Source organism: Coenobita brevimanus, chromosome 99, assembly GCF_032717465.1.
Source record: "Coenobita brevimanus isolate Jiangsu-jjx chromosome 99, ASM3271746v2, whole genome shotgun sequence".
Taxonomy (NCBI): Eukaryota; Metazoa; Arthropoda; class Malacostraca; order Decapoda; family Coenobitidae; genus Coenobita; species Coenobita brevimanus.
In genome coordinates, this window is record NC_137052.1 from 20,162,483 (window position 1) to 20,184,642 (window position 22,160).

Here is a 22,160-nt window from a genome sequence, read left to right on the forward strand (position 1 = left end):
TGGGAGCAAGCTGTGAAGCCTATGCTCAGAGTCAGGAACATTAAAAAAAAGAGAGAGAGAGAGAAATAGCTACTATTACGCAGTATATTGCAACTGGTGTGATAGAATAAAATGTAGCTAATGTAGTAAATCTTATTTGTTGCAGGTGTGCATCAAATGGGAAGAACAGAGAGTGAAGGAGGAGTGTGAAGGTGACAGCAGCAGTGACCCAACAGTGCCCCAACAACCAGGCGGAATAAAACGCTCGGCCTCTACTGATGGCCCGGAGGCTAAGCGAGCCAGGGTGTCTGTAGGTGGGAGCTCAAGAGGCAGTGTTGATGTGAACAAGCCAATGGAAAAAAGTCATACAGATGCTGTTGTATATTTCTTGTTGCGACTTGCCTGCCAGGTTAATGAGAGCACCACCACCCCTGGCACCCTGGCGCCTGGTGAGGCTTTGTCCCGCCGCTGTGTTGCGCTGCTCAAGAGGGCCCTTAAGCCAGACATGTGGCCCCATGCTGATCCAAAGCTAGCCTGGTTGGATAAGCTGTTCCTCAATTTAGAATCAGCTCAGCCGAACCTGGCAAATGTTTGTGTTGGATTGGAAGTGCTGACGTACCTGATAAGCACGCTCAGACGAGAGCAGATCTTGGCAGCCATGCGAGGGCTTACACGGGGTCTTGTTGCCTGCATGACATACAATAACTCACGTGTTGTGCGTCTGACTCATGCACTGCTGGCCAGACTTATGTCTTCATTCCCCACAGAACCCACAAGTGCCAATGTGGCATCGAGATTTGAAGAACTGGAGGATTTGTACTCAAGAATAGCAAAGATTATACTTGAAGGTCTTACATCATATGAAAAGAATCCAAATGCTTCCCCTACCTCATTATTTGGGACACTTATGATCCTAAAAGCTGCATGCCAGAATAACACATGCTACATTGACAGACTGATCATGCCCTTCATGAAAGTTCTTCAGCGGATGGCCCGAGATCATCTCAGTCACCCTGGTCCTGACAATACCACAGGTACAGTCCCTTTAGAAGTCATGCAGAAGTCTTGTTTTAATAAAACCTCAATACATTAGAGTTCATCATCGTCATCATCATCCAGACCTCCATTCCCACCCTAGGGCAGCATGAGGACGCTGAGAATATCTGGTTTTAATCAGGTGTATTCTGCAGTGTGAGTTAGAGGCTACGAAATAAATTACTGGCATGCGCCCATATGGTGCTGAACACAGTTGCCCATTGCATATGACACTGAACTGGTTATTCTTCTAGTTAAATATACTGTATACAAAGTATTATCAGTGATAAGAAGAAATCTTTTAAGGAGTGTATGACCAGGATTTGACAACCTGTTGTTAACTTTATAGTCATTGAATTGTCTGATAGCCAGTTATGAATTGCATAATTATGGGTGGAAAGGTGTGTTTGTGAGAGTAAGGATTCTTAGGACAAGAATAATGAGTGGATGTATGACCCATATCATTGGTCATGTTGTTAATTTGCCCTCCCACCATCATGTTTTGTTTGTTTTTCTCCTTTTCACTTCACCTGTGAGTGCAGAAAAAGAGATGGTGTCATGATTTTGATGATTAATTGATATAATGGAAGTGGCTGAGGTAATAGTATCTGGTATGAAAATAATGGAAAGGGGCAAGATGCAAGGCATTACATGGTTTAATAGTGATGAACAGTATGTGTAGTCTTGATGGAGAAGTAGCCGGATTTAAAAAGATGCTAAGATACAAAGGTAACAAATAACAAAACTCTTCCACACACTCAAGAGATTCACCAGCAAGTTCAATCCTTTCACACCTGACAATCTCCACATGCTCTCCCCGACATGCCATACACATAAAATCAGCATTATTTCACAGTCTACCTCTGATACCATGACATCTCTTGTGCACCCATTTATCACAAACACTGCACAAGATGGAATTACTTCCCACGCCCTTGTGGCAAACTGCACATGGCCACTCTCCCTTGTCTTTGACAGTACCGCCACCAACCCTGGATATCATCACTTTTGTTTTATCTGCATTTACCCTAAAGCCCTTGTGCCCCATACAATCTCTCCACTTCCTAAACCTTTCCTCCCCCTCCCTTTCATTCTCTGCAATCAACACCAAATCATCAACATTTAACATCTCCCACGGGAGTCCGTTTCTAGAGTCACGTGAGAGGGCTTCAGGTACGATGATAAACAACATGGGACTCAAAACTAACCCCTGATGCACACCAACATTCACGGAAAACTCATCACTCAAATCTCCATTCGCTCCTACCTGGGTGCGAGCACCCACATACATAGCCATAACCACCCTAACCAGCCACTCCTCCAAGCCAAGCTTTCTCATTGCCCACTTCACCACCTCTCTAGGGATTCTGTTAAAGGCCTTTTTTAAATCAACAAAAACAAAATACAGATCCTTTCTCTTACCAATATATTTTTCCTGAAGCTGTCGAACAATGAATATGGCATCAGTGGTCCCCCTACTTGACATAAACCCAAACTGCATCTCATCAGTATTCACTCTTTCTCTAATCATACCTTCTAAAACTCTCCATTACCTTCATTGTGATCTAAAAGCTAGGTTGGGACTGGAGGTTAGGTAATGTCTAAGTTTGGGCTGAAGGATTTCTGTTAGATCTGCAGTAGATAGTACTGAATACAGGATACATATAGTGCCCAGGTTAGATCTCATTTGGTTATGCCCAAGTTAGAATAAAAAGATTACCAGGTTAGGTACTGGTATAGATTAGGTCAGGTTGTTTGGTTAGGTGAGGTTGATTCATCTGATAAAATACAGAGATAGGATTTCAGTCATGGAACTGATTTAGATTTATCTGCAAGCATTATTACCTGGTGAGATAGTTGGAACCTAGACCCCACAAACTGTGATTGGTTGGATCTTAACCTGTGTTGAAATGTTAATATTCATTTGCTATGGAAATTTGCTGAAAAGTTTTAGAAAAGGGTGAGATATAAAGAGAAACCCCATTCTTTTAATGTGTACCATAAGTCCTGTGATATTTATCATGATATTTCTGTACAGTGGGGAGTGAGCTGCTGATTCTATCCCTGGACTTGGTGAAAAACCGTGTTGGTGTGATGGGAGTCGACATGAGAAAGGCTTTCATTGGGACGATTCTGGTTGGCCTGATTGAAAAGACAAATGATGTCAAAGTGATGAAGGCCATAACAAAGGTATGATATGTTAATTTTCTTACAGTTCTGGCATAAAGTATGATGTATATGATACTTGTATGTTTCAGTGCACTCTATAATATTGATGTTAGATTGATGGATGACAAGAAAATATTACTAATGCCTCTACAAAATTTTGCTGGCTTTGTTTTCATATGATTAACATTGAATTGAAAGTACTGTACAGTAGTTTTGACCTCGTAAACAGTTGAGTAAAAAACTTCAAACTTAAGTATCTACAGGGTGAACAGTATATATAACTGTTATATCTAAGGTAGTGGACTGCAGCTGAACATATAGGGTCCTTCTAAAGGTTTGATTTGATAAAATGTTACCAACCTTTCTGTGTGGATGTATGCCTGGGTAAATAAATATACTCATGCATTGTAAAGGATTAAATAAAGTAGTTTGTGTTGAGATGAGCTAGGGTCCACAATAGCACCATCGAGAGTGCCAGACTTCTATTATTAGTAATGGTAGTAGTACCAAGAGTTGATTACATAGCAATATACTGTTTACCTTATCATTGTCATTTATCACATATAACAGTATGCTGAAAGTTAGTGCCAGGTGGTTGTTTGACAATGCCTTATGCTAGATTGGTAATGTGCCATGCATCATGAATCATGCAAATGGAAAAAGTACCGTAGAAAGTTATTCAAGAATATGTGCAAATTCTAGTTTGTACACTTTGTTTCAATATCCAGTCTTCTTTGGGACTGGCTTGCCTAAATGTGGTGTTTGATTACCTTGTTACTTAATTGTTGATTCTGTTCATTGTAGCAGACTGTCAGTTGTTTTGTTTGGGAATTATATTAAACTAGTATTGCTTCACGTTTTAGTTAAGCAATTTTGAAACTTTTACTCTATTCTGACAAGTTTGTTAGGTTCAGATGATTGCAGCACTAGGTTAGAAACTTTTTGCTTAGTGCCTGGTTAATTTATGATTATTTATTTCTGCAACTGTATCAGCTAGAGATTTGTTATTTTTGCTGCAGATGGTAGAGGAGTGGGTGAAAAACAAGAGCCAGATTGCCATCAACCAGGGCCCCAGTCTGCGTGAGAAATCCATCCTTTTGGTGAAGTTAATGCAGTATGTTGAGAAGCGATTTTCTGATGATGCTGAGCTGATGGGACAGTTCCTAGAGCTGGTGAACCATGTGTACAGGGATGAGACCCTCAGGAACACAGAGCTGACTGCCAAGCTTGAACCAGCCTTTCTGGCAGGCCTCAGGTGCACCCAGCCTCCCATCAGAGCAAAGTTCTTCCAAGTGAGTAGGCTAAACTTGTTAATTCCTTCCATATATATTTTTCTTAAATAATAATAATAACAATAATAATAATAATAATAATATAAACAACCTCCTGTCAGAACTGAGTTTTCTGGGAGGGTAGATTTTTAATGGTGTTTTGTATCAACCAGTCTCCCATCAAAGTAAAGTTCTTCCAGATGAGTAAGCTTTTTAACCTTTTCATTGTGGTGATGCCATTTTAAAATGTTATCTTGGTACAATTTTCATATTTTATTCAGCTTAGGACAGACCTCAAGTAGGGATGGGTGTAATAGTGTATGTAACCTCTCTAGTTTGAAAATCCTTTCCTAAAAAAAAAAAAAAAATAAAAAAAAAAAAAAAAAAATGAAATTAGTTATGTCATTGGAGTGATGAGGTGGGATTAACCTTTTCAATACTGTACTTTACTGTCATATGTATAATATTTTCTGCAACTGCCAGATGCTTTCCTGAAATGTTGGAGAGACATTTTAAACTGGAGAGGTTAAATAAAGCACTCATTAATTCTTTCACATGGAGATCTTCCTAAATATAAGATGTATCTGTACTACATAATTATTCCCATTTTGTTTTTAATTTTGTGTGACTTAGGTGAACTAGTCTGACATGAAGCAGGACTGGGTGTTGGTTCACTTTGCTGGGGCCACTTTGTGTGTGTGTGTGTGTGTGTGTGTGTGTGTGTGTGTTTAGACAGGAAGGAAAGCCAGGATGATGGTCTTCGATGTTTGTGTACTGTATAGAACCTTTGTTCTAACTTGACAAAGTGCTGCACCTCCTTTTCAGCTTAGTTGATGGTGCAGTGTAGTCAAATAGGAGGGTAAATTTGTCAGATAACCCAAGAGACTCAATACTGGTAAGCACAGCACTGTATTTGAGTTGTGGGAGTGTCCCAGGTCAGTCAGATGAAAACACTGGCTTTAAGCATTTCCATTCATGCAGGTGTTCCATGAAAGCATGAGGGCACGCCTGCATGACCGTATCCTGTACATCATCTGCTCACAGAACTGGGATCACATGGGGCCGCATTACTGGATCAAGCAGTGTATCCAGCTCCTCCTAGTCACAGCTCAAACAGGTATATCTTTTATATTTATGTAGTTCTATTTACCTAGTTATTTTTAGTTACTTTTATCTGCTTAGTTTAACATAGGATTTCAGAAAGCCAGTGTTGCCCCATCTCCATATCTACTAGTACGGGTATCAAGTTACAGTATTTTTGAACATTTGAATTTTCTTTGCTCGTACAACAACCTCTTCAGAAGTGATAGGGGTATCTATATTTGTGTTTGGAAAACTAAGCTTTATTACATTGATTAGACTTTTACTCTACTTTTCCTCAGTTAATATTCATGTGTTCATGTCCATCCACCATCTTTCACAAAAAGTCAGTCTTCCATTTTTTTTCGTTTATTTTTAATCCTCTTGCATTATAATTCAGCCCCATATAATGCAGTCGATACCACAACACCCTCATACAACCTTCTCTTTACATCCATTCTAGGTGAACGACATCTAAACACTTTTTTCATTCCTCCCAGCACCTTTCTTGAAACATGGAATATGGGTGTAGCTGAGGAAAAGTTTGAATGTAATGGAGATGAGGTGTCTGAGGAGTATGTGTGGAGTGACGCGTATGGATCGAGTACGAAATGATGAAGTGCGAAGGAGAACTGGAGTTGTTCGGGAGATGGCTGGTAGAGTTGAGCAGAGGGTGTTGCGATGGTTTGGGTATATGGAGAGAATGGATAATGAGCAATTGGTGAAAAAGATACCTAGGTCTGATGTGAGAGGTGTAAGGCTGAGAGGAAGACCACGAATAGGATGGATGGACAGTGTGAAGAGGGCGCTGGATGCGAGAGGGATGTCTGTTGAGCAAGGAAGAGTGGCTGTGCGTGACAAATAAATGGAGAGAAATTGTGAATGAATAAGTGATGACGCAGCCCTGAGGGGATATTCTCCCGCATTTGATCTGATCAGCTAGTCAGGTCAGGTGTGGGTAAGGGGATGAGTCTGTTATTATGTGGCAGGGGTAAACCAGCTCTGCTGTCGGGCCCTGCTGCGGATGTCACTGATTGTATTGCGCAGTTGACCCTTGTGCGGTGTGGTGCGGTGAGGATCTGTCCATTCTCCCCTTTGGGGCTAAGATGCAAATGAATGTGTTTGAATGGATGAGTAAATGAGGAGTATGTCGTCCTGTCTCGGCTACCTCCCTTTCCTTGGGGGAAGCAGCCTAGGTATATAGATAGATAGATAGCATTATAATTTCTCTCTCTCTCTCTCTCTCTAAAGAACTGTAGAGAATTGTCTGGTGGTTTCTTATCTCATGAATACCCATGTCAATTTGGATAAAAACTTGCACATATATTTTGTGTGTGTGGGATGGAAGGAAGTGATTTGATTTTGGTGTAGAAAAATCAGTCATGGGTCGAGCTCCAAGTTCAAGGGTGACGTCTCTGTAATATTTTGAGCATTTTTTTATGTACTCGTCTATTTGTAACATTGCAGGTACTCAAATACAGAATAGCTCTCAGCAAATATTACTGCCTGGGGTGACTGCTGTAATAAACTGGGCAGAGGCAGCAGAAAGAGCCAACTTCTCAGTGTTTGCTAGCATCAAGGAGGAAGCCACCGACCTTGACACCGCTTTCGAATCAACAGTGGACAAGGAGGTAAAACCCCCACCTGCCAACTTACCTTTCGAGGTTTGTCTCTGCTTTGATCATTTTGGCCTGTGCCTGGAGTGACGTTTGGATTCTGCATCTGGTAACAGTAGTGTTTACGGTTTTTATATTTTTGTTCCAAACTGTGGGTACTAACCTGCTGTTACCTTCAGAACTTTTTCCCAAGCTTAACATGCCATACTCACTTCATAAGACAGTTTTCCCCCTTTTTGTTTTGTTTCATTTCATTTTAAAGACTCCAGCATGCTTTCATGTGTCGGCCTTGGCCACCTAATGGTGGCTGTCCATGTTGCCCGATCTCTGGCAGCTTCCCTGTTCAGTCCTTTATCCCGAGATACCATCATTTTTGTTTTATCTGCAATTACCCTCAAGCCCTTGTGCCCCATACCATCTCTCCACTTCCTAAATCTTTCTTTCAACTCCCTTTCCTTCTCTGCAATCAACATCAAATCATCGGCATACAGCATCTCCCACGGGAGTCCATTTCTGAAGTCACGTGAGAAGGCTTCAAGTACCATGATAAATGAGGGGCTCAAGACTGACCGCTGCTGCACACCAACATTCACAGAAAACTCATTTAATCTCCATTCATCCTTACCTGGGTGCGAGCACCCACATACATAGCCATAACCACCCTAACCAACCTCTCCTTGATCCCAAGCTCTCTCATTTCTCACTTACCACCTCCCTAGAGACTTTGTCAGAGACCAGGGAGTTGTCAAAGGCCATCTTGAGGGCAACAAAAACAAAGTACATATCCCTTTTCTATCCTACATTTTTTTCCTGAAGCCATCGAACACTGAATATGGCATCAGTGGTCCCTTTGCCTGGCATAAACCCAAACGTCATCCCATCAGTATTCACTGTTTAAATTTGTTTAATTTCCTTTATGAAGGCTCCAACATGCTTGCATGCATTGGTCTTGGTCACCTAATGGTGGCTTTCCACGCAGCTGAATCTCTGGCAGCCTCCCTGTTCAGTCCTGTATTCCTGAGGTCACACACTATGCCCTCGTCTGAGGTCTTTTTTGGTCTGCCTCACGACCCTGCCCCCGACGTTCACATTTCTCACCTTTTACTCCCCTTTATCCCAGTCCATCTCAGTCTACCCCTCCCCACCACAACACGAATACATTCCATTACCTAAATTATTTTTCCTTCGAAATTTGGAAGTACTAAGCATGGTGGTGTCTGAAGTAGGGTGAAGATTTTGTAGAGTAGAGAATAAGGGACAGCAGATTTGTGTACTTTAGAAAGTCATACCAAGACCTTCAGTAGTGTTGATGAGCTCCATACATCATAACTGAAATGCATGGATTTTTTATTTTTTGTATAAAATGACATAGATAAGAAATGAATGCAGTTAAGAGTATGAGGACAGAAAGGTGTTGGTGCATGTGGAAAATGAACTGAGTGAGTTATTTTATTTGGCTCCTGAACTGAACAGGGATGCATCTTGTGGCCATGGTTGTTCAGTATGTATATGAATTTTGGAATGTCTTTACTGGGAGAGGGTGGGGTTTGGAAATTGCCTGTATCATTTCTTTCTGATGGTGCTCTTCTTTTACGGGAAGGTGAATGGGAGTTGGAAGTCTTGGTGAATGAGTTTGATAGTGAATGTATAAGAAAGGAAATTTGAAAGTAAATGTAGTGCCTTTGTTACTATCTTTGAGAGAAATGAAGCCACAGTTTGCATAGTGAGGCTGAATGGTCAAGAATAGGTAAACAGATGCCTCCAAATGTCTAGATAGTGTGATGAACAAGGATTGAAGTTTTAGGGGATGAAGTTTGAGAGGAGTACGGAAGGACAGGAAGATTACTTGGACGCTGAGGGCTGGGGTAAGTAATAAGGAGGCGAGCATGAAAGTAAAGAAGTCATGACACGACAGTATAGTATTATGATGCCCATGCTTATATATACAGTAGAAGTGAAGCGTGGACTCTTTTGGATGAACACAAGTAAAGAAAGCTGGGAATGGAAATAAGTTGCTGGAGAGGAGAATGTGGAGTTAATGGAGGCAAACAGACATTGAGAAAGTTGATGAATATTGTGATGTTGTTTTTGATGTTGATGTGTTGGAAAGTGTTAGGAGAATTGCTCTGAGATGATTAGTCATGTGGAGAGTATAGAGATTGATAGATTAAACAGGAAAGTGTACATGAGTGAAGTGTAGGGGGAGAGGAAGAAACAAGGATGAGATGGGAGAATGTGGTAGAAAGGTGTATGAGTGAGGGTGGTGCGAGTTTAAGGGAGAGCAGCATGATGATGGAAGACAGGGCTACTTGAAGGTAGTTTATGTGGAACATTTTTATTTTTGCATTTTTAAAAATCTTAGTGAAGCATGTGTAGAAGTAGATGGATATCAGAATGAGTGTTTGAAAATCAGTGTTGGAATGAGACCAGAGTATATATGCCCCAGTCTTGGAGCAAATGTTAGTTGTAGCCAGTTCACCGGCAATGTACTCTATATATATCACTTAGAATGTTTCTTTCAGTCCTTTAGTATAACTGAGAAGAAAAGGCATCCTTTTATGTGATAATGTTCCAAGAAAAATTTCATTACTGGTGCTAATTATAATAGCTAGAATCAGTTGTTTCTAAATTGCATCTTTTATTTTAATGAATTACTTGCAGATCATCGTAGTACTGCTTGAAGATAACATTAATACATTTTTTTTATTTTTTTTTTACATGTTTTTGCTCATCAGTTTTATAGTATATAAGGAGCTTAGCAACTGCAGTTTTGTTTGTTTTAGAATCCCAGCACTTTAATTCTTGGAAATAGAATTGTACTTGTATACATCCATATTTTAAAGGTGTGGCCACACATGCTTGAAATGTGTGAGTGACAAGATTAAATGAGGCTCAAGGTTACTGATTCATAATTAACAGAGTCTAAGTCTTGATTAGACCTTTGTGCCATGGTGCTGGAGAGGGATGGAGTCACTGGCTTGTTATACACACATCTCTCAGGTCCCCCTTGATCCCCTGAAAGGATAGTGGACTGCAGAAGGTGCAAACTTCAGCCTGTAGTACACTAGAATCATGTTCTAATGAACTTGGGCCCACAGCAGCCTTGTGCTTTGATACCCCTTGTCAATTGCATGTTTTGGCCAAGTGTGACTACACCCTAGTATTTCTTTTGGTTTTGGACTTTTGCTTTGTAAGGTTTTTTATATGTGCACTGATTGTAGCTGTTGTACAGCTGTGTTATGATCATTGATTGTTGAAGCAGGATAATGTTACAGGAGGTTGAAGTCATGTTAGATTAATTCAGAATCAGACTAGTTGGAATGATAAATTTTCATGGGTTATATATTAAAGTAGTACAGTATTTGCTGTACTGATTAGTGTTGCCTTTGCAGGATGAGATTGATATAGAGCTGTCAGGAGTGCCAGCAGATGGATCACAGTCTATTGATGGAAGTGTCAAGCTCCAAGCCAACCCTAGAGCCAACCTGCACCAGCTTTTATCCAGACAGGTATGGTTTTCTCCTTTATATTGTTACATTACTACTTCCTGTCAGTACAGCCTCACATCTTGCTTCTTTCTCACTTCCTACCTCCAGTTGATCATACAGTATTAACAGTGCTGCACTATTTCTATATACTCTACTGTAATTTGTCCAGACCCATTTCACTGCACCTTCTTTACACTGACTTCATGTTTGTTCTTTTCCTCCATGGTGCACCATGTCAGGGAGAGAGAAACCTAGTAAGCCTCTCTCGGTTAAGGAATATAAGTGGAAAGTGAGATGCAAGAGGTGAAAAAATAATGCAAACCATTACCAAGTGTTTTTTTAAGTACAGTTGAGCACAACTTCCGCCATGCTTGATACAGAAAGGCCATTATGTTAGTGATGTATTCCAGAATATCACTTTTTCCATACAACTGGTAATATAAATTCAAGGAAACAGGCAAATGGGCTTCAATAATGGCACAAAGGCTATTTTTTTGTAAGTTACTGTGAACTTGTTAGCAAAAAAGTATATTAAAAAGGAAACGTATAATGAATATTACTTTGTGAATTAATTGCAGGGCAAATTCATGGAGGGAGTGAAGGAAGTTTGCACACCCCAGTTCCTTGCTGCAGTGTCTGAGTTGTGCCACATGGACACCAACCTGGCAGAGTGGGTGTGGCTGCAGCTCTTCCCCAGGATATGGAAAATTCTCACTGAGAAGCAACAACAGGTCGGTGATGAGGAGTGACTTAATGCATTGTAATACAGTCTTTCAGCTTAGTCCCCCCCTCTCCCTTTTCTTCTGTTTTTCTTACCTTCATGCTTTCCTCATCCTTCTGCCTCCGGGTGACTTTACACTTCCTCTTTTGTCTTTCTTTTTTCCTTTATTCTTTCCTCTTCCTTCTTCTTGTTGGTGACTCTACACTGAATGACAAGCCAAATGGTTTCCTATACACAACGAAACCATTCACTACACTGGGTGGTAACTGTATGACCAAATTTTGACGCCTGGTGGTTTAGTGAATAATTACGGCGCCTCAATCGAATTGAGCCGGTGAAGGTCCAAGACGTGGTTGGGGTTTATTGGTCACGTAATGCCACTCAGAGAGGAGTGAGGCTGGTCACTCTCATCTTAAGTGTCAAGACCAACTTGCCTAGCCCCGGTCTTCTATGCTCCTCATGGGGTAACATAGGATTGGATGATGGATGGATGGATATACAGTATGTATATACAGTATATAGATAGATAGATAATACAGATATATATATATATATATATATATATATTACTGACAGTTCCAGAATCAGAGAGTGTTCTGAGATGGTATGGTCATGACAATTCCAGAATCAGAGAGTGTTCTGAGATGGTATGGTCATGTAGAGAGAATGGATAACAACAGAGTGGTGAAAAAGGAATATCTGAGCGAATTTGAAGGAGGGAAGAGGCGAGGTAGGCCAAGGCGAAGGTGGAGTGATATGGTGGATGAGTGTGTAAGGAAGAGAGGTATGGAAGTCAGTGAGGCTAGGGGACTGACAGGATGAATGTTGTGAGAAGTGCATGATCAGGATTTGGCACCCCCTTTTAACATGACAGAGTCCGGATTGACTCAGTCAGATACGTTTGTGAAGCTACAGAATGTGGTGAATGTTTTTGGCGTATCAAGGAGAGACAGGATTCCAGGGGCTTGAATGATGATTGAATGGAAGCGTGGCCCACTGGACTGGGCAAACTTGGGCTGTCATGATGTTGCTACTCCTCACCCTGCCGTAGGGTGGGAAAGGAGGTCCGGATGATGATGATGATGATGACTGACAATTCTTACCCTTTGTTCTTACATTTGCACATGTACTTGTAGTGAAAGTGAAAAAGTTACTACATGACGGTATTGTGATACCAACTCTAACGTATGGAAGTGAAGCTTGGACGTTGTTGGAAGGACACAAGTCAAGAGTGAGAGCAGTGGAAATGAGTTATTTAAGAGGAGCCTGTGGAGTCACATGGAGAGACAGGCTGATGAATGAGAATATAAAGGAGCGTTGTGGTGTTGATGTGGATGTGATAGGAAGCATTATGAGGAACACACTGAGGTGGTTTGGCCATGTGGAGAGGATGGAGGGTGAAAGACTGACGAAGAGAGTGTATGTGAGTGAGGTGGAGGGGGGAAGAGGGAGGGGGAGGCCGAGGATGAGATGGAGGGATGGGGTGGAGAGGTATATGAGAGAGGGGGGTGTGAGTTGGGAGCAAGGCAGTGAAATGGCGGGGGACAGGGCGACTTGGAGGCGATTTGTTTGTGGCCACCCCAAACGGGATTGAGACGTCTGGCAATAGATAGATAGACTTGTAGCTACTTTGACTTGGCCTGCATGGATTCCCAATAACCTAGTTGGCTGGTTAACCCTTGGATTGCGCAATTACCCTTGTTTATCCCACCCCATGGTGTGCAAAAAACGAAGGGAAAATTTTTTTTTTTTTCTTAGTTTTTGTTTATTATAAACTTTAAGATAAACATCCAGGACATCATCTGGTGAAAAGAAAAAAAAAGATCTCTCTCTTTCTGTCATTGCATAAGGCCATGTGTAAGTTTATGTACGGGAGTAGTGAAAAAATGAATTTTCTTTGTTTGTTTGCTTTTTGTTTACTATAAACTTGAAGATGAACATCCAGGGCATCATCTGGTGAAAAGAAAAAAAATCTGTCTGTCTGTCTTTTTGTAGCGCCATGCATAAGTTTGGGTAGGGGTGGAGTAGTTAGCAGTGATGCACGGCCAGCTCTGCCTGAGCTGTGGCTCGCAGTGTGACGCTACCCAGCCTGAGCTGTGGCTCGCAGTGTGACGCTACCCAGCCTGAGCTGTGGCTCGCAGTGTGACGCTACCCAGCCTGAGCTGTGGCTCGCAGTGTGACGCTACCCAGCCTGAGCTGTGGCTCGCAGTGTGACGCTACCCAGCCTGAGCTGTGGCTCGCAGTGTGACGCTACCCAGCCTGAGCTGTGGCTCGCAATCCATGGGTTAAGGGATGATTATGAGTTCCATGAGGCCAGGAAAGATGAGTCAACAAAGAATATGATTACAGTATTGTTAAAGTACATCAGATTTCTCTGTTCCAGCTGCCAGATGTTCAGCAACTTCCATCTTGTTTCTGTACCTTTTTAACAGCTTGATGGACAGACTTGCATATGTGGTTTTAAAAAGTTTGGAAATAACTTGTAATTGATAGACACGGTGCTTATGTGCATTCTTGCAAAAGCTCCATCACTGTTGGGTCAGTCTGTTAAGAGTTCTTACTGTGCATTTGAGTCTCCCAACCCTACTTTGACCAACTCTACTCAGAGCAGCGAAAACAATCATTTATGACAGTTGGGAGCTTGTTAAGGCAGGTGTCCCTCAAGGTATTAAAGTACATTAACGGAATTCAGTCACTGCATTTTTTAAAAAAGCCAATACATACTAAAAAATATAAGGTGGCTGGCATTAGTCATCTTTGATCAAATCTTCACCAAAAGTAGTAGGCTTCTGCACATCAACATAGATTTGTTGAAAATTCGTCCACAACGTTTCAAGATATTTTGGCAACACACACACACACACACACACACATACAGAGGGAGAGAGAGAGAGAGAGAATTGCCTTGCCTTGCTAAAGCCAGGTGATAAAGATACTGATCCTTTCATTCAAATTTATGTGATTACAGTTGAGTAAATCCAAAAACAAGAAATTTAAGTTTCGGTATTGTTCTTCAGCCATTATGTATGGACATGAGCCCAGGGAACTGCAGAATCCAGCCCCTGTAGCTTAGTTCTCCCAGAAATCAAGATTAGAAGTTGGGTTATATTTCCTTTTAACATTTGTTTTGTTTTTTGTGGTGTTTCTGCTAATGAGGGGTATGGGTCCAATCTCGGAATGTTACATTGAACACATGTTTATCTGGGAAGGTGAGCTCATAAAGAAGATATTCTGTAGGATGGATCTAGTAGGACCGTGTTTGATTGAAGATTTAGATGGTTATCATGTGCTGGGGCTTCCTGTACCAGTATGTCTTATGAATTTTAAACAATGCTTACTGACCACAAGAGTTGAACACTACTGTTGTACTTAACTTCTACTTATATAGTAATGAAATAATATCATTTTTCAGGGCATTGCAAGTGAGATGATCCCATTCCTATGCTCAGGATCACATGTAATCCAGAAAGATTGCCACCCTTCAGCACTGCACACCTTTACTGAGGCATTAGCTCAGTGCAGACCCCCATTGACCATCAGGCCAGCCATCATGAAGTACCTGGGCAAGAGTCACAACCTGTGGCACAGAATGACCCTCACTCTTGAGTTAACTGCACTTGAACAAGGTGTCACAACAATTCCCAGACAACCTAAAAAAGAGTTGCATGATTCCTATGACACAGAACCAGTCACCAACCCACAACAGGTGAGTCTTTAACTGCACTTCTCAAAGGTAGTAGCTGCCAAAACCACCTGTAGAGTGAATCATTGCAATTCTATCTATCTATTTCTATAGCCCGACGCCCTAATCCCGCAAAGGGTGGCCGCAGACAAAACGCCTCCAAGTCACTCTGTCACCCACCATTTGACTCCCCTCCCCCCAACTCACCCCCCCTCCCTCATATACCTCTCAACTCCATCCCTCCACCTCATCCTCGGTCTACCCCTCCCTCTCCCTCCCTCCACCTCACCTACATACACCCTCTTAGTCAGTCTTTCATTCTCCATCCTCTCCACATGTCCAAACCACCTCAGTGTATTTCTCCTAATCTTTTCAACCACATCCACATCTACCCCACAACGTTCCTTCACTTCTTCATTCGTCAACCTGTCCCTCCATGTCACTCCACATGCTCCTCTCAAGTAACTCATTTCCACTGCTCTCACTCTTGACTTGTTCCCCTCTTGCAAGGTCCACGCCTCGCTTCCATACGTCAGGGTAGGGATCACAATACCATCATGCAGTGACTTCTTAACTTCCATACTCACCTCCCTATTTCTCATCACTGCTTTCAGTGTGCCAACAACCTTCCTTCCCTGCTGTACCCTTTCACGTACTTCATCCCCCAAAGTTCCATCCTTACTCATCACACTACCCAAGTACTTGAATGCACGCACATTCTCCATATCCTCACCATCCAACCTCACTGCACACTCTGTGACTTCATTCCTCTCAAACACTATAACTTTACTTTTGTTTACATTAACTTTCAGCTTCCTCCTCCTACACACTGTCCCAAATTCATTCACCAAACCTTGCAACTCCCATTCATCTTCACTCAACAATACTGTATCATCAGCAAACAGCAACACCGGAAGCTTCCAAATCTCACCCTCATTCATTAGGGCCACCTCCACATCCACTGCCCTACCTTGTACCTCCTTTACGACCCCATCCATATATATATTAAACAGCCATGGAGACATTACACACCCCTGTTTCAGTCCCACACTGAGATCAAAGAACTCACTCAGCTCGCCATCCACTCGCACCGTAGCCCTAGCTCCCTCGTACATACTCTTCACAGCACTCGACAATTTCCCCTCCATTCCATATATTCTTAATACCTTCCACATACCTTTCCTATCTATTCTGTCATAAGCTTTCTCCAAGTCCATGAAGGCAGCGTACACTTTCCTTCCCTTCTCTAGATACTTCTCCACTAAACATCTTAGAACAAATATCTGATCTACACACCCTTTTCCCTTCCTAAATCCCCCTTGTTCTTCTCCAACTAGCTCCTCTGTCATATGCCTAACCCTATCAATGAGTATTCTACCATATATTTTACCAGTCACACTAAGAAGGCAAATACTCCTATGGTTACCACATACTTCTCTCTCCCCTTTTCCTTTGTACAGAGGAACAATTATACCTGATTTCCAGTCCTCTGGAACCCTTCCCTCTTCCCAAGCCAATCTACACAACTTCCATATCCACTCCACAACAATCTCACCCCCATACCTAAGCATTTCACCACACACTCCATCAATTCCTGGGGCCTTTCCCAGCTTAATCTTCTTCATCGCTTCCACTACTTCCGACCTACTGACACAAGAAGGCAGTACAGTAAGGTAATTTAACTTTAAGTGAAAACTTTAAATATGGTGAAGTCTGTAGTGGTAGGTGGGGCACTCACCATCTACTCACTCGATGTGGTGCCGCTCTCAGGTTACTGCCCTCTCCACTCTTCCTTCCTCTTTATCTCCCTTTCTCTTCTGTCTTTCATTCCTTCATTCTTTCCACTTCCTTCTGTCTACGGGTGACTCTACACTGAGTGACAAGCTAAATGATTTCCTGTACACCAGGAAACCATTTACTACACTGGGTGGTAACCGTATAACCAAATTAGGGTACCTGGTGGTTTAGTGGGTAATTAAGGCACTCCAGTCTGGTTGATCCAGTGCAGGTTTATATCCAAGGAGTGGCTGGGGTTTATTGCTCACGTAATGCCACTCAGGGATGAGTGAGGCTGGTCACTCATCTTCAGTGTTAGGACCAACTTCCCTAGCCCTGAGCTTCTGCATTCCTCATGGGGCAACACAGGATTAGATGATGAATGAACGAAATTGCAGCACGTAAAATTGTATGTGAATATTGTACTACCGCACGTTGTGTAAGAACAGAACTTTGTTCTTGATAGGTTTCACCTAAATACAGTTTGTAAGACCTATGTTGCCTGCCTCACTTTGCACAACCTCTTAAATGTGCATGTCATTTGAGTTAAAAGTAGTTGTTGTTGAGTAACTGAGGTCCGTGTCTGAACAGACTGATGTTCCCTTGTGGTGGACAGTGCCTCACCACAGCGAGGGATGGGGACCATTAGGCTTGTCACTTGGTGTAGAGCCATCTGAAGTGGAGAGAAGCATAATAAAAAGTGATAGGAAGCATGGTGGAAACAAGAAGAGAGGATAGCAGATGCAGAAAAAGAATGATGCAGGTGAAAGAAGTAGTTGGCAGTACTACCTCTAGTGAGTGGATAATGGTTGCCACCATATACCAGTTGAGTCATAAGTATTGGTTGTTAAAGGAACAAACTGCTTTTACAATTAACACTGTCCATTTTAGATTCATTGAAGCTTGAGGTTCACTTGTAAACAGATTATTGTGTACTGCAAAGGAAATGCTGGGTGTCTCAACCAGCCACAGTAGCACACAAGCCTTCACATAGGACAGCCGTGCATACATAAGATACAGAGGGAGCAGATGGTTGGTGGTCCAGTGTTCTAATAATTTTGTTCCTTTGTTCCAGGAAATTCTGGACTCATTGTCCGAGATGTACTCCTTGTTGAAAGAAGAAGATTTATGGGCAGGCTTGTGGCAGACAATTGCCCATTATCCTGAAACTCGACTGGTAAGTGTGGCAGTTTTGTCATTATTTTTTTTTTTAATTGCATGGAGAATATGCCTAGATGGAATTGTTATACAGAGAAAATAGACATAAAAAAAGGTGGTGAAAAAGGTACATATTACAGAGTTAAAAGATGGAAATTATATGATATGCCAAGAAGTGATTAGGAATGGTATAGAAATGGTAAATAAGTTTGTGAGAAAGTGGGATAAGTAAGTTGAGGAAGTCAAGGAATTTGGATTGAATTGGTGAGAATTGTACAGAACAGCACAAAATGCTTTTGATTACCAATTTTTCATGTTGGTAGTTGATTGAATCATCATCCAACAGGTGCATCAGTCATCGACATTAAAAGGGGGGGGGGGGGATTCCAAACGGTTGAATAATGATATGTGAATGAGTGTAGTTCATTTCATTGTGACTCTTGTTTGATAGTTCTTCCACAGTTATACTATCTCTGTCCTTGTTTATGGATCCAGCCTCACCCTATCTGTATGTGGCAGTAAGAGATAAGATGATTATGATGATGACAAGGTAGTGGCAGTGTAAAAGTAGGTTTGGAATATCAGCAAACGGGGATTATTGATTAACTTCTACATACTGAAGGTGATTGAGAAAATCCGTAGAACTGGTATTGCTCTTTATGGATTAGTTTTATTGTTTTACATCAGAGTAACTTATGTCTTCACCCTGTGTCTTCTATGTCATGATATTTTATCATTGTTGTACATAAAGACTGTCTTGTATTAATCCATCCAGCAGCGGTAGCACCCTAATATTACCTTGGTTAATGTTTTATGGTTTTATTCAGTTCAAGGAAATGGTTGCTTCTCAAGGAGTTATAAGATTTTCTGTGTCTTCAGGCTGTGACATATGAGCAGCATGGGTATCTGGAGCAAGCTCAGGCTACTTATGAACTCTGCATGTCCAAGGCACGAGCAGACATTGCAGTCAGACCTGCACCAGGGAAACTTCAGTCGGAAATGAAACTGTGGGAGGAGAGATGGATCAGGTAAGATTTTTACGTGTATATTCTTTAGTATTTTTGTGTACACTCGATAGAAAAAGTATCGGTGCACATTTGGCCTGAAACAGTTTGACGCCACAGACGATACTCTAAAAATGTTTGAGTTTTTTCCCCCTCGTTGTTAAACATGCTTATATAAATATGTCATAGATAGGTTCCATGTGACAGTATGGTTGGGACTGTTACTGGATGCATGTTCAGATGATGATGATCATCATCATCCGGACATCCTTTCCCACCTTGGGGCAGAATGAGGATAATCAGTTAATTTTCCTTTCAGATTCCATCATACCCCTCTTGCTTGATACTTTTTTTTACCATGTGTACATAGGGAGCATATACAAACAAAAGTAGTTATATAGAAAGTATGTGGGACAACAGTATATTGAACCAACTAAAGGATGACAGTCCATAAACTTCATCTTATAAAAAAAAAAAAAAAAACTTTCAGGATGCTTTTCAGAAATGACGGAGTGGAGTCTTAGACATGGAGGGCAAAACAGACTGAGAAGACTTTCAGAGGTGACCAGTTGTGTAAATTAAAGGCTGAACACCAGTTGACTCTTGCCTAAGGGTGTGTGTGTGTGTAGGTAGGTTGGTGCAGCAGGTGTAAATGAACTGAACAGTATTGTTTTTGTGACAGATGTGCCAAGGAACTGAACCAGTGGGACCTGGTTCAGGAATATGGGAGTAGTGAGGCCTCGGGTAACCCACTGCTGGTGCTGGAGAGTGCTTGGCGTGTCCCTAGCTGGCCTCGTATGAAGGAAGCCTTGGCGCATGTGGAACAGTCTTATCCTAAGGAGTTAGCGTGGAAGGTAAGAATTGCCATGATATAACTATTGTATTAGGGGGAGACTGTACAGGTCATGAATAATTCAGCTTATATTTCATACAAGTATGACGTAATGAGACGGTTTAGATGTTAGTGCCTCCCAGTTAGCATGTAAAACTATAATGATTCTCTTACACTGATTTTACTAATGTGACGGTAAAAAGGAATGTAACCCTTGCATTGTAATGGACTTAACTGTCAGTAAATTTATTCTAACTTGCTAATACGAGTATATGACGAGTGTCCAGTGGGAAATTTACTGACCACGAAGTTGGAAGAATGTAACCCCAACATTGAAGATCATTAGTCTTTCCACTTTAGCCTGACATGAAATTTGCATCTTTCCATCTTGAATGCTGAGCTACAATAGATTATTTCAAGAACATAACGCTGGTCACAGAATAATGCTGTGGATGTATTGTCTTATTCTGCCATTGGTCTACCAGAAATTAGCTGCAAAAGTATGAAAATCTCCACCAGGGTTAGGTGAAGGAACCCTTGTTGTGATTTAACTTTGACTTACCCTGATATTACAGATCAACCTATACCGGGGCTATCTAGCCATATGTCACCCAGAAGAGGAACACCTTAAGCTAGTGGAGAAGCTGGTGGAGGCAGCAACAGTCTTCTGCATCCGGGAATGGAAGCGACTGCCCCACATTGTCTCGCATATCCATCTACCTTATCTTCAGGCAGCTCAGCAGGTCTGTCTATCTGTCTCTCTATTTGTCTCTCAATCTGTATGTCTGTCTCTATATTTCTCTTTATATCTATTTGTATGTGTTTATCTCTCTATCTGTAACATGTCTGTATTTATCCTGTCATTGCACACACTTCAGCATAGCTCATTTCCTTCATATTGCCGTCTGTGATAGAAGTCGTAGAACTTTTTTAACAGACCTCGTAAGTGTGTATTATAGTGGCCAGCTTGCACATACCGTACTTGCATTGGCCGACTGCTCATTGTACATTGACGAAATATTAGTAATGAGTGTGTTAATCTTTTACAGTATTTAATGCATGATATGGCCATTGTGAAATAGCAGCTATGCTATGTTTTGGGTTGCAAATATGTGTTCCTAGTTAGGTAGTTCCCATTTGCACTGATGCCGAGAAAGATGCCATCATATTGGGGCACCAGTAAAGTCAGACAGCTGAGATAGCATGTTATACCAATCCCAAACAGCACCCTTTCTATGACCCCAGAAGAGGATTACAGACTGCAGAAGGGTAGCTTCAACCCAGAACCATATGGTACATGAACCCGGGGCACAGCAGGGACAATAAGAACCATTTGTATTGAATTTTCAGGTTATGGAGTTACAAGAGGCTTGTCAGATTCACCAAGGTCTGGTTCATGGCCGCACCAACTCCCTGCATGACATGAAGGCCATCGTTAAAACCTGGCGCAACCGTCTGCCTGTCATTGCAGATGATCTCTCTCATTGGTCAGACATCTTTACCTGGCGGCAGCACCACTACCAGTTCATTGTCAGCCACTACACAGACTCGGGCGAGAATCAGGTGAGGCAAAGATTGAGAGAGAGTACTGCCATGCTAAAAGCACAGTAAGTCCTCATTGTAAGTCAGGGATGTGTTCATGAATATCACAACTATCCTGTACAACTGTAACACCAAGTACAGTATGGGGAGGTGTCAACACAACTGAGTACGTGGCAGTGGAAGTTTTAACCATTTTTCTGAGAACTTGCTAGCAAAAAACACTAAAGAAGGGTCCTGAAACATGAATTTACAATACTTTGTAGCCAACAGGAAGTGTAATGAGCAGGTGAAGGAAATACTGAATGATGCAGGAAATAGTTGTTGCTGCACCCAAGGAAAAAAGAGATTAAAATATCTTTGTTTTTGGCAGGGATTAAAGATTTTGGGAGGTGAAGAGGTTCTTCTTATTCAGTAAAAGAATGAGGATAATGCTCTTTGAAGCCATGATAGCAATAGCTTATATATTTTTAAAACTTGTATGCAGGATAGAGATATAATAAGATTGAATGCTGAAGAAATGGAATCTTGCAGGGGAGCAGGGAAAAGTGCAAGCTGTTTGGAGTTTACAGAGTTGTATAAGAGATCAGAGGGATCGGAGAAATATTGGTAGGGCATGATGTACATAAAGTGGACAGGGTTGGAGGTTGCATTGAGTTTTTAAGGGGACCAGATTGGAGAGAAAAGTGTATGGAGTTAAGTGGCAAAAAGAAATTGAAAGTAAAGCATGGTATAAAACACTTAAATGATATGCAGGGATAATCAGATCACATGGTTTTCCCACTTAATAGTTTCTCTGAATTGCCCATG

The 22,160-nt window shown here is 41.6% G+C and overlaps 1 protein-coding gene across 1 annotated transcript in view; it reads left to right on the forward strand.

Moving 5' to 3' along the window:
• The window catches only part of Nipped-A (Transcription-associated protein Nipped-A), a 73,293-nt gene that overhangs the window by 27,439 nt on the left and 23,694 nt on the right, over positions 1 to 22,160 (forward strand). Inside the window, exons 10-22 of the mRNA XM_080284018.1 lie at positions 146 to 1,013; positions 3,053 to 3,204; positions 4,203 to 4,475; positions 5,436 to 5,571; positions 7,002 to 7,198; positions 10,543 to 10,659; positions 11,217 to 11,369; positions 14,772 to 15,065; positions 17,893 to 17,994; positions 18,855 to 19,003; positions 19,662 to 19,833; positions 20,387 to 20,554; positions 21,162 to 21,374. Coding sequence (XP_080140144.1) covers positions 146 to 1,013; positions 3,053 to 3,204; positions 4,203 to 4,475; positions 5,436 to 5,571; positions 7,002 to 7,198; positions 10,543 to 10,659; positions 11,217 to 11,369; positions 14,772 to 15,065; positions 17,893 to 17,994; positions 18,855 to 19,003; positions 19,662 to 19,833; positions 20,387 to 20,554; positions 21,162 to 21,374 — 2,994 coding nt within the window. The remainder of the gene's footprint in view (positions 1 to 145; positions 1,014 to 3,052; positions 3,205 to 4,202; positions 4,476 to 5,435; positions 5,572 to 7,001; positions 7,199 to 10,542; positions 10,660 to 11,216; positions 11,370 to 14,771; positions 15,066 to 17,892; positions 17,995 to 18,854; positions 19,004 to 19,661; positions 19,834 to 20,386; positions 20,555 to 21,161; positions 21,375 to 22,160) is intronic.